This window comes from Podarcis vaucheri (assembly GCF_965113315.1).
Source record: "Podarcis vaucheri genome assembly, chromosome: 4".
In the NCBI taxonomy this organism is placed as follows: Eukaryota; Metazoa; Chordata; class Lepidosauria; order Squamata; family Lacertidae; genus Podarcis; species Podarcis vaucheri.
Window position 1 is genome coordinate 72,620,450 of NC_138762.1, and position 23,384 is coordinate 72,643,833.

The 23,384-nt window shown below is 41.3% G+C and overlaps 1 protein-coding gene across 6 annotated transcripts in view; it reads left to right on the forward strand.

Moving 5' to 3' along the window:
- The window catches only part of NLGN4X (neuroligin 4 X-linked), a 167,875-nt gene that overhangs the window by 136,066 nt on the left and 8,425 nt on the right, over positions 1 to 23,384 (forward strand). For all 6 annotated transcript variants that reach the window (XM_082220078.1, XM_082220074.1, XM_082220073.1 and 3 more), the window contains 2 exons: positions 9,343 to 9,528; positions 13,200 to 13,989. In XM_082220078.1, coding sequence (XP_082076204.1) covers positions 9,343 to 9,528; positions 13,200 to 13,989 — 976 coding nt within the window. The remainder of the gene's footprint in view (positions 1 to 9,342; positions 9,529 to 13,199; positions 13,990 to 23,384) is intronic.

Consider the following 23,384-nt stretch of genomic DNA (forward strand, 5'->3'; position numbering starts at 1 on the left):
AGTGGGTAAGGGCAAGGAGTTGGAGAATCCTTACAACATGGGAAATTGCAAGGGTGAATGTGCTAAGCTCCATCCCATCCAAAATGGGGAATCACCTGTACTTAGGAAAGTTCCGGTGTAATATAGAACTCTAGTACACAAAGCTCCCACCTTCAGAAGCTCCAAATGATGGAGGAGAGCTTAACTCACTCATCCCAGCTGTTCACTACATGATGCTCTCCATGTGCTTGTGTGCATGTGGAGTGACTGTGATGCCTTAAGAGGGCTGTTGCAATGGTACACTGTATGTTTCCTTTGCAATGGTTCTGAAACCTAAACAGCAATGCTAGTTTAAGATTTTTCAGAAACTTCTATTTAATATATTTATTGCTGTTCCAATTTGAACTATTTGGTATTAGTAATAAAAAGAGTGAACCTGGAACACCAAGTAGCCTTCAGCTACTATGTAGTTTGGGGAACATACCGTATTTTTTGCACCATAACACTCACTTTTTTCCTCCTAGAAAGTAAGGGGAAATTTCTGTGCGTGTTATGGAGCGAATGCCTGCGGGTGGCGGGGGGGGGATCTGCTGCAGTCGTGAGCAGAGGATCCATGGTTCCCCTTCCTTCCCTCCTCCGTGGTTACAAAGCATGGATCCACATGGATCCTCAGGATTTTTGCATTGGGCTACTCCAAACTCACTGTCAGATCACATGTCTGTGGCCACAGCATGAACCACAAAAATCATATATCCACTATTTCATTTAGAATATTTTTTTTCTTGCTTTCTTCCTCTAAAAACTATGTGCGTGTTATGGTCTGGTGCGTGTTATAGAGCGAAAAATACGGTAATTTGTTTGGTGGAAATGAAGGAGAAAACACACACACAATGTGTGTTTTTCATACTCAAAAAGAAGAAGCATAAGAGTGATATCTGCAACTGAATTTCTGCCAGACTGAAAATGGATTTGATATGGAGTCAGCCCTTGAGCTATAGTGTGAAGAAAAACAATAGGTTCTTCCACCGTGATGTAATTCTAGATAATTTTGTTTTGGAAATTGATAGTAGGGATTGTTACAGTTCTTTGTTCCTGAAATAAATCATTTTAAAAGAATGAGGATTAAAATACATGCAAAAAATGTACCAGAATTATAGGTTTCAACTTTCAAAAAAATATATTTTCTTCTTAGACAAAGGCTACACTGCCAACAGCCTTTAGTTACCTTTTTTCCAGGAATTTTCACAGATTATACCATGAACTGGAGTTTGCATTACTAAGTAAGATAAAATGAAATTATAAATTTGATAATTTATTGCTTGCACAGTGAGAAAGCAGGCCTATTGACACCAGGTGGCACCCACAGGCAGCTGTTGAGGGTTCACAACTACCAACACCACTGCTGGCCTCCCTCTCTGCTGCTCTGCAGATAACTGCAAGCCAGTTATGCATTCAATATTGTGATTGTATACAATGCGTGAATGATCATTACAATTAATAGACAGCCAGTGCTAAAATAGAGCTATATGTTTGCTCCATCTGATTCGAGTCAAAGTTCTGGCAGCCATATTTGGGGCTAACAGAAGTTTCTCAACACTTTTCAAAGGGAGCCCCAAGTTGGTAAAGTGCACAACAGTAGTTTAATCTGGCTGTTACAAAGACCTAACTCACTGTGGTAAGATCTGCCCTATCCAGGAAGTGGACACAGGAAGAAGAAGGAGGAGGAGGAGGAGGAGGAGCTGCTGCTGTTGTTCTGGGCACAGTTGCCACATGGTTGTATAGATGGGTGCTAGAGAGTAACATTGGGCCTAGGATATATATTCTGTCTGATTGTTAAAAGGTACTTCAACCCCAGCCCAGGCTGAATGGATCAGAAGGTTGTATTTCCATCCAATTCAATTCATTGTAGACTCCAGACACTGTTCTAGAATCTCCACTGCCTTCATAGGACATGAAGAACAAGAGAGCTAGAGCTGGGTGCCACCAGCATACTAATGGTAACTCAGCCCAAACATTTGAATGACTTGATCTGGTGGCTTCATGTATATGTTAAAAAGCATTGAAAGCAGATGGAACCCTGACACACTCTTTAAGCCCCAACCACCTTCTGAAACCTAAACGTCAGGGAATTTCAAAACCAGTTGAGCTTGGTACCTCCCGGCCTGATACTACCAATGTGACATAGTAGGATACCATGGTCAATGATGTCATATCACCATGTGAAGTCCAGGAGAACCAAGATTGTTGTATACACCCATGTATCTTTTGAAGCACATCATCCAGTGACTTGAGCAAGCAAAAGTGGTTTCAGTCTCAAAACCAGGTTGGACACCAGGCAGAAATTGAACTAATTTAATCAGGAAATGCTGGGCTTGAGGTTTTATTGCATGCTCAAACTTCTTACCCATGATTAGAATATTCAAAATGGGCTGAGAGTTGTTTAAATTTGAGGGTTCAAACAAAAAATTACTTTACTAAGAGACATACTCCAGCCTACTTAAACACAGTTATACACAGTTATAAAAATATCCTCCCTCAGTGAAGCATTAATTACTTTGACTGCCCAACAGACTAGCCGCCATCTGACTGCTCAAATGAGCCAGAAGGAGCAAAGGTTGAATATGCAAATGATAGGTCTCACATTTCCAAGATTTCTCTCCATATCCTCAGGCTTCACAAACTGAAAGGTATCCATGGAAACCTGCTAAGAGGGAGCTGTAGATACATCCAGCACTGACTCTGTATACAAGTAGTTCAAATCAGAATAAATATAATTGATTTTATCCACAAAAACTTTTGCAGACTAATCACACTGGCCTTCTTCTAACTCCCTTCAAGGGCTAAACTATAGAAGTCCCCTCACCTTTTGGAAAAGCTTATCTGGATGACATTGCAGAGATTTGATGGTGGCAAAGCATAAGACTTATTTGCCATTAACAGTGCCTCAGAATATGTTCTAAAATGGGCTCTAGCCCATGTTTTACTAGATGTGCCATGAGATTTTCTGCACCGACAATCACTCTAGCCATTTCATCACAAATAGTTCAGCAGTAAACTGCGGTGCCAACTGGGCTGCACTAATAAAGAAAGAACAGCTGCAAACTTGTGTTTGGATTCATCACCTGACTGCAAACATCATCAGAACCACTAGTCACAGTAAAGAAAACTCATTAGACAGCTATCTGGAGCCATCAGATTGCATATACCAATTTAAAAGGTCCCTACAGAATTCTGATTCAAACTTTAAACAGGTAATGAACTATCCATAGCAAGAGAATTACATCAAATTCCCTCATCCATAGCCCATCTTCCTTCCTGGTGCAGAACACATAGATGAAAACAGGGCTGAACAAAAATGGTACAAGCCTTGAATTCACTATTCTGTTAGCATAAAGGAAAATTGGGGAGGGCCATTTATATATTTTTGATCAAAGAGGGAGGGGTATCCCAGAGGTTCAAGGGTGCCTAGTCTTTACTTTTGCAGCATGTTATTCTTTTTCTTCCCCTCGCTCTCTCTTTTTTTAAAAAAATCCTTTAACTCTGCCACCTATCGTACTGACAGTGGCACACCTGAGAGGACTGCTGCCACTATTGCCGCAGGCAGGAAAAAAAGCAGTGTATTGACCATCCAACAGAAAATGGTAATGCCTTTGAACCTGAGATCACTTTCATTAAGTCATACTGCAGCAGGGAGCTGTTATATGGTCTTCCAGGGTACAGTAGCAGTGCTAGATTTATGTATAAGTTAAACAAGCTATAGCTTAGGGCCCCAAACTCTTGGGCTCCCCAGAAGAATTTAAAGGGAAAAAACTGGATGTACATTTCCAAAATATAAGATAAAAAGCAAATAAAATAAAACCTACATACAGCAAGTGCTTTGTGTTGTGTAGGCTCCTATGATGTAAGTAATGGGCTTCGCCTGCTATCCTGCTCCCTAAAACATCACTATATATAGGGTGCCTTTATTCTGCATGTGCAAATGGCTTTAGGCCCATAAATTATCATATAACATATATTCAACACAAAAAACAGCAACAATTTGTTGTTGACAAAGGACAGCTGGACATATAAAGGGCCACATTACCTTCAGTAGCTTAGGGTCTCATCAAACCTAAATCTGGCCCTGTACGGTAGGCAGGATTAGTTAACGCCTTGGGGCCCATGGGGTCATTTGTGACCCGGAGAAATGCATACCACAACCTATCATACTACTGTAGCTGCAACTGAATTTCTCCTCCAGTAGGGGAAAGGGAACTCTGTGAGTGCCAGGGAAAGCTTCTGCAGGCGCATGCAGACTTGCACACACTAAGTTGGTGAGCCCTGCAGTACAGTTATGGAACCCCTGTGTTATTTCGAGACCACAGTAAATATTAACTTGATAGCTTAGTTTGCTGATCAAAGCCAGAAGCCCCTCTAAAAGCAAACTGAGATGGTGAGCGCTGGGGAAAACCCTGAGGTTGCAGAAATTATTATTTAAATACAAATGTTTTAAAACAGAAACATAAAGGGGAAAGACACACTCAAATCAGACCAATGAAGATTAAACACATTCTGTGGCTACAGAAAGTTGAGTGTCTGTTAGAAAAGAAGGGGCTGTATTCAGGGTTTGACATGAACCCTGAACAAAAGCATTTCTGTTAGGAAGTGAGCATGCACTGCGATATTTTGTTGTAGGTCCCACTTATTTCTTAATGAATGCTTAAAAGATATGACATAGCAAATAAAACATTGTCTAACAGAATGGCTTTCTTTTAAAAAAAGAAAATCACCCATAGTATGTTGCAGTCTCTAAGTATTTATAAATCTTCCCATTTCTTAATACAAGTAGGAAGCCTTCCAGTTCTGTATGTTTAAGTTTGAAAAGATAATCCTTGTCGTGACTCTAAAATGGCTTTTGGCCAATATTATGATCTAGTATTCAAAGCATGAAAGGATACATAGTCTCATCAAGAGGAAAAATATTTGTTCATTCATTTGATGTCAGGTGAGACTGACTGCTTTTGCCTTGATGATTAGTTTTTAAATTAAGAAAACTTGCTCTTGCAGTTAATGAGGATCAGCAGAGAACTATGGAAGACGAAAAAGAGAAACCTTAATTTCTTAAACATGAGATAGTCATTGATGGTGATCTCTGTCACCTTTCAGTGTATTTGATAGGAACTGAAAATCACAAGATTAAAAATTCAGGGATCAAAACATGTTCCTGCTCCCAGTGCTAATTATAACACTATGCTAAAGTTATCTTGGGTCAATCTCTCCCAGTGCAGACATTGTTCCCATCTCTCACATGGTTTCTGGGTTCTCAGAATACATTGTTGTAACAGATTTGGCAGCCAGATTGTATCACCTCCTCCCTTACTTGAAATGGATTCATGTAACAAAGAGAAGCTCCTTTATACAAAGAACCTTTCATTTTTTGAATTAATAAAGGTTGGATTCATCTGATCTGTTAATGATAGATTTGGGTTATAAAAATAAATTTAAAAATAAAATGCAAAACTTTATCACACAAAGGTTGACTCTCATTATGTATTCACAAAACCCTGGTTTCAATATCATCCTTGCAGTTGTTTCCTGTCCATTTTCTCTGCATGCACACACCTGCAGCATATGAAGGCTGTATGCAACAATGGGAGGGAGAAGTGCTCATATGAAATGGAACAGAGTGAATCCATTCTCTGATGAGAAAAGACTATGCATCATAGCACACATACAGTGGTACCTTGGGTTACAAACGCTTCAGGTTACAGACGCTTCAGGTTACAGATTCCGTTAACTCAGAAATAGTACCTCGGGTTAAGAACTTTGCTTCAGGATGAGAACAGAAATTGTGCTCCAGCGGCGCAGCGGCAGGAGGCCCCATTAGCTAAAGTGGTGCTTCAGGTTAAGAACAGTTTCAGGTTTAGTACGGACCTCCAGAACAAATTAAGTTCTTAACCTGAGGTACCGCTGTATTGGAAATCTCAACACCTTTGCATGTGTTTAGAGATAGATATATATATTCCCCTAAGGAAAATATCATGGTCAAAGTCCAGCAAATAAAAAAATAGGCTTAAATGCATTTAAGTTTGTGGCCAGTGCCAGTCTTCTCACTACCATATTTTAATTCCCAAGACAATATCTACAACTTATTGAGGTTTTGTGTTTCTGTTTATTAAAACATTTGAGTACTGCGTGCAGCCACTTAAGTTTACTACCAAGAAAGTTTGGAAAAACAGCTTTTGTTGGTACAGCTCATTTTTGACATATTTAATGTGGGGGGAGGAGAAATGGCTGCTTTTGAGGGGAAATAGTGCTCACTTGCCTGCTTTATAACTCACCTACAAAAGTTGCAAGCTACCTGACAACCCCACTATACATGTGCAGCTATTTTACACTTTCATCATTTAAATTGTGCTTCTGGATAAATCTTATTGAGTCTGTTTTAATTACCAGGACAATGTCCATAATTCACCTATTTCTTTGTGTTTCAGTATGTGAAAGTATTGCATGTGTTACACACAGACACTTAAGAAAAGCAACTGATAAAGTCTTGATACATTGTTGTTGTTGTTGTTTTAGAGCTAGTATACCTCAGTTTTAATATATTTAATGCTGAAAAAATGGGGAGAGCTCTTTTCTTTTATTATTTTCTGGTTGGGCTTGAGAAGTGGGAATGTTGGGTAAGTAGGGTGGCCTTACAGAGGACAATCTTCTGTTTGAAGCTGTCCTCTGAAAGGCTGCCTGGTCCAAATCCAGTTTAAAGATAATGTGTCATTAGAAGGGAAAGCAGGGACCTTCAATTTACCCATCCACAGAAACCGCATGGACAGCACAATAAGCAGGCACACAGCTCGCCTGACCATACTCTTTACCACTGTAGTGAGAAGCCCTCCTCTAATTTACATCTATATATGACCATTTGCATATGCTTTTTTTATTGCAAATCTGCATCCTCTTTTGTCCTCTTGTTTTGCGATGGGTTTCTCTTTTTGGGGGGCACTGTGCAATTGGCCACCCTATGGGCAAAGGACACATTGGAGGCAGTATGTAGATGGTGCGTTATAGAATAATGACAGCAGACATGGCTGGTCCAAGCCTTTCCTCAGACTGATGCATCCTGCTTCAGGTGGCTTGATGTAAAGAGGAGGAAATCTTTGCAAGGGACCAGCTCAAACAAAATGTCAACCAACAGTGACAGCAGGATTAGCAGGGATGACAATTGTTGCTAGGTAAATACCATATGACATTAGATTAATGGCACTGCTTGTAGGAATCTGGAGATTGGATTTCTCTGCTACATTTTATAAAATAAAATAAAATAAAATAAAATAAAGCTTTGAATCTCATTACAGAGGTCTGCCTCTTTTATTCATATTGCTGTTAACGACTAGAATGAGATTACTAAGAGATAATCTTCAAAATAATTGGCATACATAGATTCTTACAAAATAAATAAATTAGGATTTTAACTAAATCCCATGGTTTTGGGGTCCTTGATCATGATTCCAAATGCAAGCAGCTTTGCTCTCCAGTATCTGAGAAACAGGAATACCTTCTCACTAGCCCCCAAAACCCTATAAGTAGCTACTGGCAGACAATGTGTTCTGCCCTTGCCTTGCTGATCATTTGCAGATGCTAATGGCAAGCCTGCTTTCAATGTAGAACTATTCTGTGCTTATAAATCTTCAAGTGGGAGTTTGATATACTATGGATCTTTGTACAAGTGCAACATTCTTAAATAATTTGCTGAGATAAGGTCTGTGCAGTTAAAATCAAGCTTGAAGATGGGAGACTCAAAATGGCAAATTTGGACATTGTGAGCTGTGCAGAATTGCTCCAGTCAATGTGAACTAATGTAATGTTTCAGGTGTGCTGATTCCAGCGGAACAAAGCAAATCATACACACTCAGGTAATTGATGGCATTCTGAGTTGCAAGACCACCTGCAAACATGGCACATTTTGTTTCTAAAATCTGATAACCAGATAAAAGAGGCCATGGAGGAGAGGGGGGAAGCAGTATAACATTTTGTACTTATCTTGATGCCAACAGCAAAATAGCTAATATTCACTTTTCTCATAAAATCTGTTGTACTATATTGCATTTTGTGCATTATTTCATAATTATGTATATGAATTCTTATTGTTGTCATGCATTACTGCCATTATGCTTGCTTTGTCAATTGACAATTTATTTGTTCTCATTATAAGTGTCTTTCTGCACCCATGTGGCAACAAACTTGGATTTGCAGCCACATTTACTTAATATTCTACAGTGACCTGCAGCCAGTCTTGGCATATGGATTAACATACAAGTATGATACACTCGGGACGCGGGTGGTGCTGTGGGTTAAACCACAGAGCCTAGGACTTGCCAATCAGAAGGTCAGCGGTTCGAATCCCCCCGACGGGGTGAGCTCCCATTGCTCGGTCCCTGCTCCTGCCCACCTAGCAGTTCAAAAACACGTCAAAGTGCAAGTAGATAAATAGGTACCACTCCAGCGGGAAGGTAAACACCGTTTCCGTGTGCTGCTCTGGTTCGCCAGAAGTGGCTTAGTCATGCTGGCCACATGATCCTGAAACTGTATGCCGGCTCCCTCGGCCAATAAAGCAAGATGAGCACCGCAACTCCAGAGTTGGCCACGACTGGACCTAATGGTCAGGGGTCCCTTTACCTTTACCTTATGATACACTCACTATTCACAAACATTTGCTAGCCTCACATCCTTCACACACTACATGTTAAGTATGCACTGAAAACCATGAGTACACCTAAGAAAATGTAATGGACAATGTCAGGGCACTGCCATCAGCTCACAGCCGAGAGGTGGAAGGACAGTTGTGTTATAGGGAACCTCCCAAAATCTTGCGAAGGAGGGAAGCCCCACCTCCAGTGGAGAGGAAGTGGTGGGAGCAGGGGATGCTAGGGAGAGACCTCAACACTGAGCCTGAGAGAAAAGGAATTTGGATTACCTCATCCCCCACCCTGTACAATCCAGGGGCAGCAGGAAATCCCATTATTATCTTGACTTCCAGGCTTCTATGGGGCATTTTAAAATGTTACTGACCTTTAATCAGATTTAGCAGATTTCTAAGACTAAAAGGGGGGAAGAATCTGTATTACTTTTTATTATTACTATTGGAGGTTATGAAAAAAGAAGAGATGATAATTCCCATATCTATGCAATCCTCTGCAACTGGGAGGGGATCACTGTGTTCTCAAAGTTTGTGTTAAATATATTTAACTACATCTGTGGCCTTTCAAAAACTGGAAGAAAGAAGGAAATATGTGTTGTGAAATATGTGCATGGCCTATAGCAAATTCTGTGACTGGTGAGCTAAAATTATCCCCCTCCCCTTTCTTTTCTTTTTTTGCCTTATAGGTTTTCTAAGCACTGGAGACCAAGCTGCAAAAGGCAATTATGGATTGCTTGACCAAATCCAAGCTTTACGATGGATTGAAGAAAATATTGGATCGTTTGGAGGAGACCCAAAAAGAGTTACTATTTTTGGATCTGGGGCCGGAGCCTCCTGTGTCAGTCTGTTGACATTGTCTCACTATTCAGAAGGTAACAAACCACCTAGCTAAATACCAGAAATTTTAAAAGGGATAATTTAATGTGAGTTGCAAAGGTCATTTGGAGCCTCAGATAATATCCCAGTATTCCATTCTTTTTTTTGGGGGGGGGGAGAACTAGATTATTTTCATGAGAGCCAGCATGGTGTAGTGGTTAAGAGCGGTAGTCTCATAATCTGGGGAACCGGGTTCGCGTCTCCGCTCCTCCACATGCAGCTGCTGGGTGACCTTGGGCCAGTCACACTTCTGTGAAGTCTCTCAGCCCCACTCACCTCACAGAGTGTTTGTTGTGGGGGAGGAAGGGAAAGGAGAATGTTAGCCGCTTTGAGACTCCTGAAGGGGAGTGAAAGGCGGGATATCAAATCCAAACTCTTCTTCTTCTTCTTCTTCTTCATGTGGCATGCAACCCAAGCAGCCGATCAGGGAGAGCAAACATTTTGCAGAAAATACAAGCATACTCCCAGAAGCATAAATAGTATTTTGTCATGTAAAAAGTTACCCTGCTAGATCAGTATTTATGTAAAAATATAATAGGGGTGCTTTTTTTAGGGGGTGGCACTGTTAAAACATGTATTATTTTTGTTATGTTTGGATAAAATGGGGGGTGGGCTGCTGAATGGAAAAAAATAGTGGTATAATTGACTTCCAACAAGCATACAGAGCGCGAACAAGACTGAATGTATGGGGGGGGAGGGCTCATTTAATTTCACTGCACACAGGTGGTGTAGTGACAATAAAGGTTTATTATTATTATTATTATTATTATTATTATTATTAATGCCAAATGTATCCACATCCCCTCACTGATAAAGATCTAGCTTGCTATGTAACTAGCTAGCTTTCCCCCTTATTTGAGAAGTCAATATATACTTTGCGGATCACAGTCAAACAGAATTCATTGCTAATTATGTTACAATTTGATGGGTAGTTGTTGTTGTTTTAAAAAAGATTGATCACATTCTGATATTTTTTTCTGGAGCATTCCCAAAACAAGGCGTCATGCCTGTATTGTGGTTTTGTTTTTGTTTTTTTTAGAGCATATAGTTTTCTCACCTGAAATTCACCTGGGAAAGACATTTTTTTATCCAGCTGCTAGGCTATGCTCAAGTGAAGCAGAGCAGCTTTAGGTCAGCTTCGAGTTGCTTCACATCACTGGAGCATAGCAAAAAAAAAAAAAAAAAGGCACGCTGGGCCATTGAATCTTTTAGGGGTGGGGAATGCAGATACATTTTAAGTTATTGATCTGGCCAGTGTTTAAATGAAGAGATGTCCATTCAAAAAAATGAGGATTATGTTTTCAGAATTAAACTCTTGGAATTCATACCTATTACATTGATTTTAGCCTCACATTTCTTCTTCTTCAAATTACATGATGTATAGCTTCTGTGAGACAGAAGAAAACGTATGATTTTCCTCTGACCTTTCTGCTGGTGAAGCACTTATTTGTGCAAGTCATTCACAGAAAATGGAAATGATTGCTGGCGGCTGTCATTCCCGCAAAGTCCTTGGGCTCCATTCAGTTCAGGGAAGTAACTGATACATAGAGATGCCAGCAAAGCTCACATAGGCAAAGGTTCAGGCCCAGACAGATACGACCTCTCAAAGAGAGGCGGCAGCAGGACTCCTGGCTTCCTTCTATTGGCACCATGTGCCACATACAGAATGAGAGCCTCACATAGCCACTGTGCCCTCTCCAATCTACACAAACCCAACAAAATGACCTGTTCTAGTCCCAAGACGGAGCCAACAGGACAGAGTAGGCATGAGTGATCATAGTTAACAACTGCTGGGACCAGGTTGAAATCTTGCATGCCTTGACATCCACAACCTTGTTTCCTCATTGACAAGTGGAATGCCTTAAAGGATCAGGCCTCTTGCCTGGAATCCAGCAGTCTATCATCTCTCTGGGAATTTGTAGCAAGCATGCTGCCTGTGTCAGTGCATCGCCTCTGTGGAGGCAAGTATGGTGGCGCCTTACTGGAACTGTGCTCATGGGCTGCAGTCTCTAGACCTGACTTGGGGGTTTCAGCCATTTCATTCTCAGATGTCTCTGACATCTGAGCCTTGGGTGCCCCCAAGCTTCAGGGGTGATGCGCAGAGAGGGTCCTTCCTTTGCTGACACTAGAAGTCCCCCATTCTCTGAAATTGCTGGAATCCAGAGTCATGACACCAAGGGAGCAGGGAGACTTGAACCCACATAGAACCATTAGATGGGGGAAGTCCACCTCTTGCCAAAAGATTATTGGGAGAAGAAAGTTGTCTGTGGGGAGGATTCAACTTCAACAGAGGTTTTCATGGATGCGGCTCCTTATCATAGCTGTCAACGTTTCCCTTTTTTAAAGGGAAATTCCCTTATTCCGAATAGGATTCCTCGCAAGAAGAAGGAAAAGTTGACAGCTATGCTCCATATGCCTCTGTTTCATCCAATGGATGTATGTGTCCCTGTTAAATTGGAATCAGGACTGCAAACAGACTGTACCTGCAATTAGGGGTGGGGTGGGGTGAAATCCTGCCCCTGCAGAAGGACACATTGCCCTAAGGACATTCTGCGGAGGGTAGACACCCACACCCTAGCAGTTCTAGCAGGTTTTACCTCAGATGCTTTGCAGGGCCAGAAGAGATTTTCTTAGCAGCCCCAAATAAGTCATTTGACAGCCAGAGTTGGGAGAATCTAAAATGCAAGAGTAGGACTGAAAAAGGCAAAGCCGGAACAACTGGTCTTCAAGTAGGATTGGAAAAGGAGTTCATTCAACATCACTGAAGATAGCCGAGCTGAGCATGGCTAGTGGATTTGTTGCCCCTTCCCCCAAAGGCCTGGGCTTTTGCTGGAAAATATGCAACAGATTGAGGCAATGACCAAGTCACTTAGGAACAAGTTGAAATTGTCAATGGCTAGGAATCATCTTAATGACAACTCTGATGTTATATCTATTGATATAATTTTAGACAATACACAGAAGAATTGGTATTCATTCCCCACTATTTTAAATTATTAATTTAGGCTTTCTACATTTGATATTATAGTAGCATGTCACTATATTAGAAATACCCCCAGCTGATGCTGTTCTCCTCCTCCTCCTCCTAATCACAGAACTATTTTTTGACATTCCTGTAAGAGAGACGGTTTTTTAAAATAAAAAAACAAAACAAAAATCACACACAGCCACCAAACTAGCTTAAATTTTAATTTGCATTTTGGTATGTTATTTTTGCTTCGGTATGCACTGTACTTCGGTGTACAGTGAAAGGGGCAAACTGTAAGGACGCAATGTTTGGTTACATAGATATGATGCAGGCTATTCTCCAGATTGTGGCTCTCATCCATACGAAAATATGTGGATGTTTACTACAATGTACTGAATATTTATGGATATTTGTGAAGCATTTCATCCCTAGACATTTGCACTGGATTCATTGTATGAATATGTATGAATATTAAGTACTAGGAATAATTTAGCTAGCCATAGATTAGTGACAGAGGGGGAAGAGCTAAATTAAGAGCAATAATTTCTTGTGGTTTTTTCTTCTTCATGGAATGGAAATGGAATGAAACTTGCTCTTCACTAGAATGTATTTCCTGTAAGTGATGCACAAAAGGTTCTTTTGCTTGGTGGTCAATGCTGCTTGTTCATGTATTTTAATTTTTAACTTCTGCACCTGCAGGTCTGTTCCAAAAGGCAATCATACAAAGTGGAACAGCCCTGTCCAGCTGGGCAGTGAACTACCAGCCTGCCAAGTACACTGCAATTTTGGCAGAAAAAGTAGGCTGCAACACGCTGGACACTACAGACTTAGTTGAATGCTTTCGGAATAAGAACTACAAAGAACTCATTCAGCAAACTATCACACCAGCTACATACCACATTGCCTTTGGGCCTGTGATTGATGGGGATGTAATTCCAGATGATCCTCAGATCCTGATGGAGCAGGGAGAATTTCTCAACTATGACATAATGCTGGGCGTAAACCAAGGGGAAGGCTTGAAATTTGTAGATGGAATTGTAGATAATGAAGAGGGCGTTTCTCCAAACGATTTTGATTTCTCCGTATCCAATTTTGTGGACAATCTGTATGGCTATCCGGAAGGGAAAGACACGCTACGAGAGACCATTAAGTTCATGTACACAGACTGGGCAGATAAGGAGAATCCCGAAACACGAAGAAAGACCCTGGTGGCTTTGTTTACTGACCACCAGTGGGTTGCTCCAGCTGTCGCCACAGCTGACCTGCATGCCCAATATGGCTCCCCAACGTACTTCTATGCATTTTATCACCACTGCCAGAGCGAAATGAAACCCAGCTGGGCTGACTCAGCACACGGCGATGAAGTCCCTTATGTCTTTGGCATTCCTATGATTGGCCCTACGGAACTGTTCAACTGCAACTTTTCAAAGAACGATGTCATGCTCAGTGCGGTAGTTATGACGTACTGGACAAACTTCGCCAAAACCGGGTAGGTTTTGACACTTCCTGGCTTTTCCCCTGTGCTGTCTTTCCCAAATTCTAGCCATGAGTATTGGGTCCAATTAAGTGCTGCTGCTTTTGGCAGCCGCTGTTTCACAGAGTGCTTCTTTGCAAGAGAATTAAAGCAATATTTTCAGAATGCTGGCAGGCAAGGCTAAATTAAAGGGCTTTGGAGGTGTTGCCTGTACAATCACAAAAGCACAGGGAGACAGTGGGATGGTCTTTTAGGCAGTGCAAAAAAGAAGAGTCCAAAAAACAAACATTTGCGTATACACTAATTAGGCTATTCTGATTTTATATGGGAAAGTGCAAATTTACAACTATTATACTGTAAAATGTCCTGTGATCTTCAAATGATGGTGTTATATAAATTTAATAAATAATAATAACTAATTCCTATAATTTAAATAGAAATATAGTACATCTCACCAAAGTGTGGCTGACCTGTGTGTTTGTTCAGTCTGTACTGTCCGGGTGCTATCTGTTGATTTGCAACTTCAAGGCCCCTACATTATAATCAAAGTGGATTTGGATTTGGACAGCCCCTCACATAGAGGACACCTGCAAATAGAGGACAGCCCTCTGCGAAGTAGGACACACAGCCACCCTAGCCATATAGACATCCTTCTCTGATCCTGAAAACTCTCTCTGGTATAGCATTCTTGTACATTTTTATTGTGCTGTGCAGATGGTTTTTGCCAGTAGTGAGAACATGCCCAGTGCCAGGTTTGAAGGGACCCTGAGCAAGCTATGCACTCCGTGTTCACTCCCAAAGCCACCTTACCAGGGATCAGCTGCAGCGTGGAAAGGATCAGTAGCCCACCTCTGGTAGCCTGGTAGTCCTTCTGTCAAGTACTGAGAGAGAAGGACCAGACCAGGCAAGTGCAGCCACCACAATCAATTCCCCCCAAATGACTCTGTGACCCAGTGTAGTACACTCTGTAAACTAGTCCCAAGGGCACTTAGGTAATGAGAATGACAGTATTTTCAGTCACTTGACTCAGCACTTTTCTTCTTAGTGTCAGGTTCTAGTTTTTTTAAAAATAAAGGAATGTCATGGCTGGCCTTTCAGTGCCCTGGCAAATTTCTAGCCATGACATGTTTCAACTCCAGGCCTGCCACTGTCTCCCTGTCTTGTGAGGGGGGGGGGGAAGTCTTCTTTATTTACTGTGCAGAATTATAAATGAGATTCAGAAAGACAGAGTCACTCACCATACAGAGGCACTTGCTGATATAAAGGACTCTAAAATAGCTTTAATCATCATTCCTTTTAAGGAAGCTGTAGGTAAACCATAGCTCTTTGGCAGGGAAATGGTAAAGTTTTAAAGTGGATTCTCAGTAATTCTGTTGTGAGTAAACAAAGCACAAGTGTGTGTGTGTGTGTGTGTGTGTGTGTGTGTGTAGTGTTGTGGGAAAATGATTGCTTGTACATGAAAGCATGAGCAAAGTTCTTATTGTTGCAGGGTGATTTCATAGCTAGAAGCATCCTTGGAGCATGAACAGCGCGTGAACAGCTCGTGCTGTCCCATATGATTGGCTAACGTAGCATGGCCTGATGCTCGAACGGTCTAGTGCGAAGGTCTTTATCTGCTGGCTAGAAACAAATTGCTTGGCTTGTATTTTGTATCTTTCTGATTTCACACAATAAAAGCTGTGCTGCATTAGCCCTATGAGCAGCCATATTTCGGAACCCATCATGGTGCGAGACTGATTTTTCTTTGGATGCCGAGCTGCAACTCGACATAGTGTAGATATGCCCTTCTCTTTTGAGCCAATGGGCATATTTGGAATTTTCAGAAAGCGTTGTGGGGATGTGGCATAACACAAAATATCTGCTGTGGAGCATGGCATAGCACAAAACAGCTTTTTGTGGGGATGTGTGTCATAGCACAAAGTAGCACAAAGTAGCTGCTACATCTAAAAGAACAGAAAAAGACAGAAAACCAAAATGGTGTGGGAATGCCTCTCCCCTCAACCAAGAGAGAAAAGTCACCCACATTAGCCAAAACCACATCACTCATGAAGAAAACCTCTTTGCACCTCTTCTCTATTCAGAAAGGAGGGTAGGTGTCCAGTACTGGCATGCAATGAAATGTGGGCATGTTTAAGAGGGTGTGTTCAGTGTAATAATAATAATAATAATAATAATAATAATAATAATAATAATAAAATTTTATTTATATCCCTCCCTTCCCAGCCGAAGCCGGGTTCAGAGTGGCTAACAACAGTAAAAGTAATGCAATTTGCATAAAATCACAATCAATTAATAGAAATACATTCTAAAATCAATTCATTCTAAAACCAATTCAGAATCAAATTAATGGCAACCATTGGACTAGAGTTCTATGAGGAATACGATAGGAGGGGGTCAGACTGTGCCTCTGCCAAAGGCCTGGTGGAACAGCTCTGTCTTGCAGGCCCTGTGGAAAGATGTCAAGTCCCACAGGGCCCTAGTCTCTTGTGGCAGAGGAGAGGCCAAGCCATGAACAGAGCAGAAAGGGCAAACAAGCTCTCATACATTGTGACTTTTTGCAGGATACTTGCTGAGACATTTCACAGGCACCATAGGAATGCTGGACACATTGCTTCCCTCAGGCCCTGCACTAGTGCCCCCAGTACAAACTCTGTACTGTGCAAAGCCTCCTAGATAATCCACCTTTGCTTCATAAGTAATGATTGTTTAGTTTCCTTTTAAAAAACAACCTTTTTTTGGTCTGTTGGAAACAGTTCTTTCTCTCCATTGCGTTCTCTCACTACCTGGTGTGAAAAATGATGCATTGCAGTTTCACATAAAAACAATGCAGTTATTAAGGCATGAATGTTCTTGAAAGCCATAGTCCTCAGGTTAAGGTTGTAAAATACACTGAAGGAAAAGGAAAGTATGGTATAGATCAAACAAGCCCATTGTGCCTCCTCCACAGAATTACCTAGCTGACTTTCAAAAGATATCAAGGGAACACGGTGAAAAGAGAGATCTCGAAAGAACAGTGTTTCCTTTCCTCATCCAATGAATTATATTAATGTGTAGCCCCTTAAGACAAAGAAGAAACTTCTTGTATATGTTTTGCAAAGGCAAATAAGGAAGCATAACAGTGAAGGTGGATGTAAGATGCTCATTAATAAAGCTGAGGAAGTACCATTTCTTAAGGAATGTTGCAACGTTTTCCCCTCCAAAAAGCAAGCAGAGTTTGTTGTTCTGATTTTTGCTTTTGAAATTTGCTTTTTTTTCCCCTCCTCTTTTTTCTTGCCTCAGTATTGAATTAAAATAAATGTCCTTGTGGCACACTAAAGGTCCATAAATCTTTCCAATGAACATTTAATGGCGGAACTGGGCTTTTAGAACTGCAGCTCGACTGCAGTGCAGAGAACAGTATGCAGCAATATCGGAGAATTCAAAGAAATGTGTAGCATCCTCCCGACACATTTCAGGAGTAAGCAGATCTTTTAGTACTTAAGAAAGCCAGGATTGCATTGTGTGATGTATTTTCCGCAGTCACCCCCCCCCCAACCCAAGCAATTAATTGTATAAATCAAAGAAACTGGGAGCAAATACATCCTTCTCTGAATTGTGAGTGGACTGCCACTGCTTTCTCTGGAATTGCATAAAAAGGTAAAGGGGACCCCTGACCATTAGGTCCAGTCGTGACCGACTCTGGGGTTGCACGCTCATCTCGCTCTATAGGCCGAGGGACAGCCCATGTGACCAGCATGACTAAGCTGCTTCTGGCGAACCAGAGCAGCGCATGGAAACACTGTTTACCTTCCCGCCGGAGCAGTACCTATTTATCTACTTGCACTTTGACGTGCTTTTGAACTGCTAGGTTGGCAGGAGCAGGGACTGAGCAACGGGAGCTCACCCCATCATGGGGATTTGAACCGCCAACATTCTGGTCGGCAAGCCCTAGGCTCTGTGGCTTAACCCACAGCGCCACCCGCGTCCCTTCTGGAATTGCATAGGGGAGCCCCAAATCCTAAACTAAATTGTCACCTCTTTAAAGCCATGATAAGAACACCCCTCTGTAGGCCACACAGGGAGAGACCAAAACTGTCCAACCCAGAAGAGGTCTTCTCAATCAAGGCTTTTGAATGGAATTTGCATCATGATAGAGCCCCGCATAGAGGGAGTGTGGTGTCAAAGTCTGAATAGGGCAAACAATGCTCTTTCAGATTTCCTTTCCAATTGATATTTGCCATGGTTGATGCTTGGTGCAATGACATTATCCTATTTGAAGATTAGAGTGTAATTAAATTACTACCCATAACTTTGACTGCAGATAAGCATTGCTGTATGTCATCCGTGTACACTATGGCGGTGAGATCAAGTAGGGAATGAGTGAACTGTTCAACCAATGATGAACATTTGTGCATCTGGACTTCCAGTTTCACTTCTTCTCCTTCCAGCCACACACACACACACACACACACACACACACCTGCTTCAGAGGGGAGGGGGGAGCCTTGTTATGTGAGCCAATGCCTGTTCATGCTACAATTGGATCTCACCCAATTTTTACCCATATCTGTTCAGTCCAATGAGGCCATTCCCACGGAATTGCATGGAGGAATTAAACTTAAAGGCTTCTTTGAAAGTGGGAAATGTCTCTGAGCCAGAAAGGCTAAACAGGTCAGGAGACAAGAGACAAGAGACTTGAGTGTTCTGGGTTGTTGTTGTTTTTTTCAAAAAAATTAAATTAATTTTAAATAGAGATTGTACACAACAAACATAACAATTTACCGGTATTTATTTTTATATATAAAAAAAGGTTCTCTCAAACCTTCTGACCTCCCTCCTTCCTTCCATGGGTTCCGTTTCTAAATTTTATTCGTGCATCTTTTGCTGTAATCTATCTATTATATATTCACAGTATCCATTTATGGATAAAAATAACATTTATGCTATTTACAAGTGTCATTGTATTCCTGTCAATGATTTCAACGGTTGACAGTGGTCTCTCAGATATTCCTGTCTTTCGCAAATATTTGGTCTTCCTGCTTTCTGATCTTTCCCATCAGTCTTGCCATTTTGGCATATTCCATCAGCTTGGTCTGCCACTCTTCTCTGGTCAGTACTTTTTCTTCTTTCCATCTCTGGGCTAAGAGCATCTTTGCTGCTGCCGTTGCATACATAAACAGTCTTTTATTTTCCACACAGTCTTTTATAGTTCCACACCTATAATTCCTAACATAAAAGCCTCTGTTTCCTTAACAAAGGTTATCTTAAACATTTTTTTTTCAATTCATTATATATCATTTCCCAGAATGTTGTTAAAACTCCACATAGCCACCACATATGATAAAAGGTACCTTCTTTCCTTTTACATTTCCAGCACACATTTTTGCTATTTTACTAGGTGTCAAATACCAACGGTACATCATTTTCATATAATTTTCTTTCAGCGAACAGCAAGCTGTAAATTTCAAATCCTCTTTCCATAGCTTTTCCCATGATGAAAACTGTGTATTATAAGCAAAATCTCTTGCCCAGTGTATCATTACAGATTTAACTTCTCCATCTTTAGTAAACCATTCTAAAACTAATTGATACATTTTCAAAAGTAATTTCACATTATTTTACAACAGATCTTTTTCAAACCTTGATATCTCTTTACCAAAACCCTTCTATTTATCCAATTTGAAGACATCATTTAATAGATTATACTGTTACTAGTATTTTAACAGCTCTCTGATGTCTTCAACCTTTTTCAATTTTAATTGATCTTCCACTTCTGTTAGCAGCTCTTTATAGGTTGCCCAATCACCTCTCATATTTAGTTTTTTAACAGATATTGCTTAAACTGGGTTCCTCTCTTCCCAACAATAATGATGTATTATTGTTAATAAACAGTGCTTGTAGAATCAAACATGTAGGTGTTTGAAATATATGGAGAACAATTCCCAGGATGTCACAACCTTCTGTATCTGCTTATTATTTATATTACTGTTATTATTATTCCTGCAGGGTGTTAACAAGTTAGGCTTCAGCATTTATCTAAGGATTACAAAAGCTCCCCATGATCCCATCTGTCAGTATTACTCATAATTTCAAGCAGTTTTGCACAGGCTGCCTGCTCAAGAGCTAATTTCAGCAGGGTGTACATAAAATTGTACACTCTCCTGGGTCTGGATTTATACCATACTTCCTAAAGACAGCAAAAATCTTTAGGAAGGGCCATTAATCATTTTACCATGCACCCAACTGTTAATATGATTACTAGGTCGAAATGAGACTGACTATAACAAATATTCCCTATTTGGATTTGCTCTAAATTGACAATAAGCTTTTGGAACTGTGTGACCTTGAAATCCCACCTGTTCTGTTGAAAAGTGAAGTATTTTCAGTTTTGCTAACCTTTTAGTACTCATAATAATATCATAGCCATTGGAGAAAATCACAAAATATGGAATCAATAAGAGAGAATGAATAGAATCTAATGGTGGTGTTCTGCAATTGCACTGTATATTTTGTGTTCTTTTCTTTTTTTTTACTAAAAACCAAACTATCTGTACTTAAAAAAATACATTTTCTTACAAAAATGATGGTCACAGTTCTACACCATTCACAAGCAAAGATGAAGATATGCAAAACTCCAGTTTAACTTGTGCTCACTGAACACACTGCAGTCCAGTTCCTTAAAAGAGATTTTCCCAACCTCTTGGCCTTCAGATTTTTCAGACTGTGAGGAACACAAGAGCCTTGGTGAATGCTTGCCATGTGGCAACATTTCTGGCAAAGCAATAACACTCTGAGTAGAGGTTAAGCTGGAGTCTTATAAAGAGTAATGCAGCACCCCGCACTGATAACACCGATGTAGAATTGAAGGAGAGGATAGTGTGCCACTTCTGAAAAAGCCCAACCTATACCCCATGGTAATTAACAACTACTGCCTTGTCACAAATACTCTCTTTGGGGCAAGGTACATGAGAGGCAGATACAAGTGGCAATACCACTGCAGGTCACTCCTAAAGGAGACTGAATATCTAGACCAGTGTTTCCCAAACTTGGGTCTCCAGCTGTTTTTGGACTACAACTCCCATCATCCCCGGCTAGGGGTCAGGGATGATGGGAATTGTAGTCCAAAAACAGCTGGAGACCCAAATTTGGGAAACACTGACCTAGACCCATTCTAGTCTGGGTTCATAACTAGTTTGGGGACTGAAATTGCCATAGTCACCTTTGTCAGGAGAAGGGTGTGTGAATGGAAACCTGTTGGTCTTACTATACAGCTTTTAATACCATCCTCTTAGACCCCTCGACAGGAGATAAGTATTTGGGGCAGTGTTCTGCAGTGGTTCCAGTCTTCTCTCCAGGAATGGTTCCAGAAGGTAGCATTGGATAAGTGCTTCTTGGCCCCCTGAAACATTTCAGCTATTGGTTGCTGCAGGGCACTATATTGTTTTCAGACCTATTTTAACATCTAGATTACATTGTTGGGAATCATTATTAGGAGTTTTGGAGCCAGATGTCATAAGTATGCTGATGTCCTGAGCATGCCCAGCCCAAGGAGGACAAATGGTTGATAGTTTAGATTCTTTATTGAGAAACCACACACTTTCTGGTAGCTCAGAACATGAACATGACTAAGTAGATGGCATCCCTTCCCCAGGCTTGTGCTCTTGGCTGGACTGCTGGAGCAATGGCACGGCCACGCTTCCACCCTCATTTGATGTGGGCGCACAAACAACCTGCAATTTCTTGTGTTACTATGCCTGTCTCTCCAAGCCCATCCTGGTTCTGGAGTACAACGAGGAAGGTAATGGAGCAGATTCTACTGCCCCACTCTCAGACACTGTCTCTTCCTCTGCTTCTTCCTCTGCTCTTAGTTCATTCTGTCCTTCCTCTGGTCCCAGCTGCTGCCCCACATCCTGCACCTCCTCCGTCATATCCAACTGCACAGACTATTCTTCCTACAGCCCTGGCTCCAGCTTCACAGTAGGCACAAAACTCCATATATCACTCTCCCTTTCCCCTGGATCAGCCTCCAGCCCCACAACCTCAGCCACACACACCAGCAAGTCCTGCCAGCTGATGATATCCAACTCAATTTCTCTGTAACATCTGAATTGGGAATGGGTCTGAATGCAGTCATGGGCTAGATGAGGGCTAATCAACTGTCTGAATCCTAGTGGGTGAGTGCTTCCTGGATCTCAGAAGTCAGTATGTTGTGTGCCCGGGATGGGATCATACTCTCCCTGAAGGAGGAAGTTCATAGCAAGCATTGATCTGACTGCACACCAAGTGGAGGGCCCTGCATTTGCAATTCTCAGGGTCAGATAATGAGTGATAGCACCAATCAACTTTTGACCATCACTACTGCTAGTACAGCCCTTTTAGGGGTGTCAGATACGAACAGCATACCGGTTGAATCGAGTGCATATTTCCATATACAGAATATGTGTGCAGACGTCTGTTCCTGTATATGTGTCTCTTTAGCTTTCCTGGAAGTTGTGCTCCTGGTATTGAAAGGACCCCTTCCTCATCATAGTCCCTGTTGTCCCCCCCCCCAATAGTATAATTAGCTTTCTCTGGTTTGCTGTCTCTAACATAGTGGACATTGTCTGCTATGAGACTGAAATATGGCCACTTTCTCTCAAGCAGGGTCTTGAAAACTTAATGAGCTTGCAACCTGGAGTGTTTAAGCAAGTATTCCACTGGGACTCTTGTACTGTTTATGTTTGTAAGAAATAACTGGTGTAGCTGACTAGCCTCCCAGTAAAACCTAAGACCAGGAATACCTAGCCCCTCATGTTGCGCGCACACGCACACACACACACACACAATCTGACATGTTTTCAATTCCTAAATAAGGAAGCAACATCCAGAATCTTACTGTACAATTAATACTTAGTGCATCATTTGGAGGTTCTGCGCTATTCCTCTAATTGGCACAGACCTCAGACTTCCTATGCTTACAAACTGCACACTATTTGATGGGCCCACTACAAGATCTAGGTTTTGAGGAGAGGGCAGTGCTGCAAAACCACTAAGTGTCAAAAGACATGACTGCAAAAGGCATTTTGTGTTCCAGCCTGTAACTGGAGCTAGCATATGAAATGTGACAAAGGGCAGTGGCTGTTGAAAGCGGGAGAACATTAGGAATCAAAAGCAGCTATTTACTGATGCAGTATTTCCAGTTCCGCCAGCTTTATTCTTCAGTGTGCTCACAGAAATGAGACTGAAACGCTTGCGTGCAATCCCCTCTAAACAGTACTGTTTAAAATGTCATTAAGTGAGCAGAGAAGGCACTGTATAAATGTTTGTGGCATACACTTTGCTGTGCCACCCTCATCACTAAATCTCAAGTGGCTTTGTACATGATGGGTTAACTCCTTTTGCCTCTATTTGGAAGCAAATTGGTAATTGCAAGCTTCTCATAGGAGGGGGCA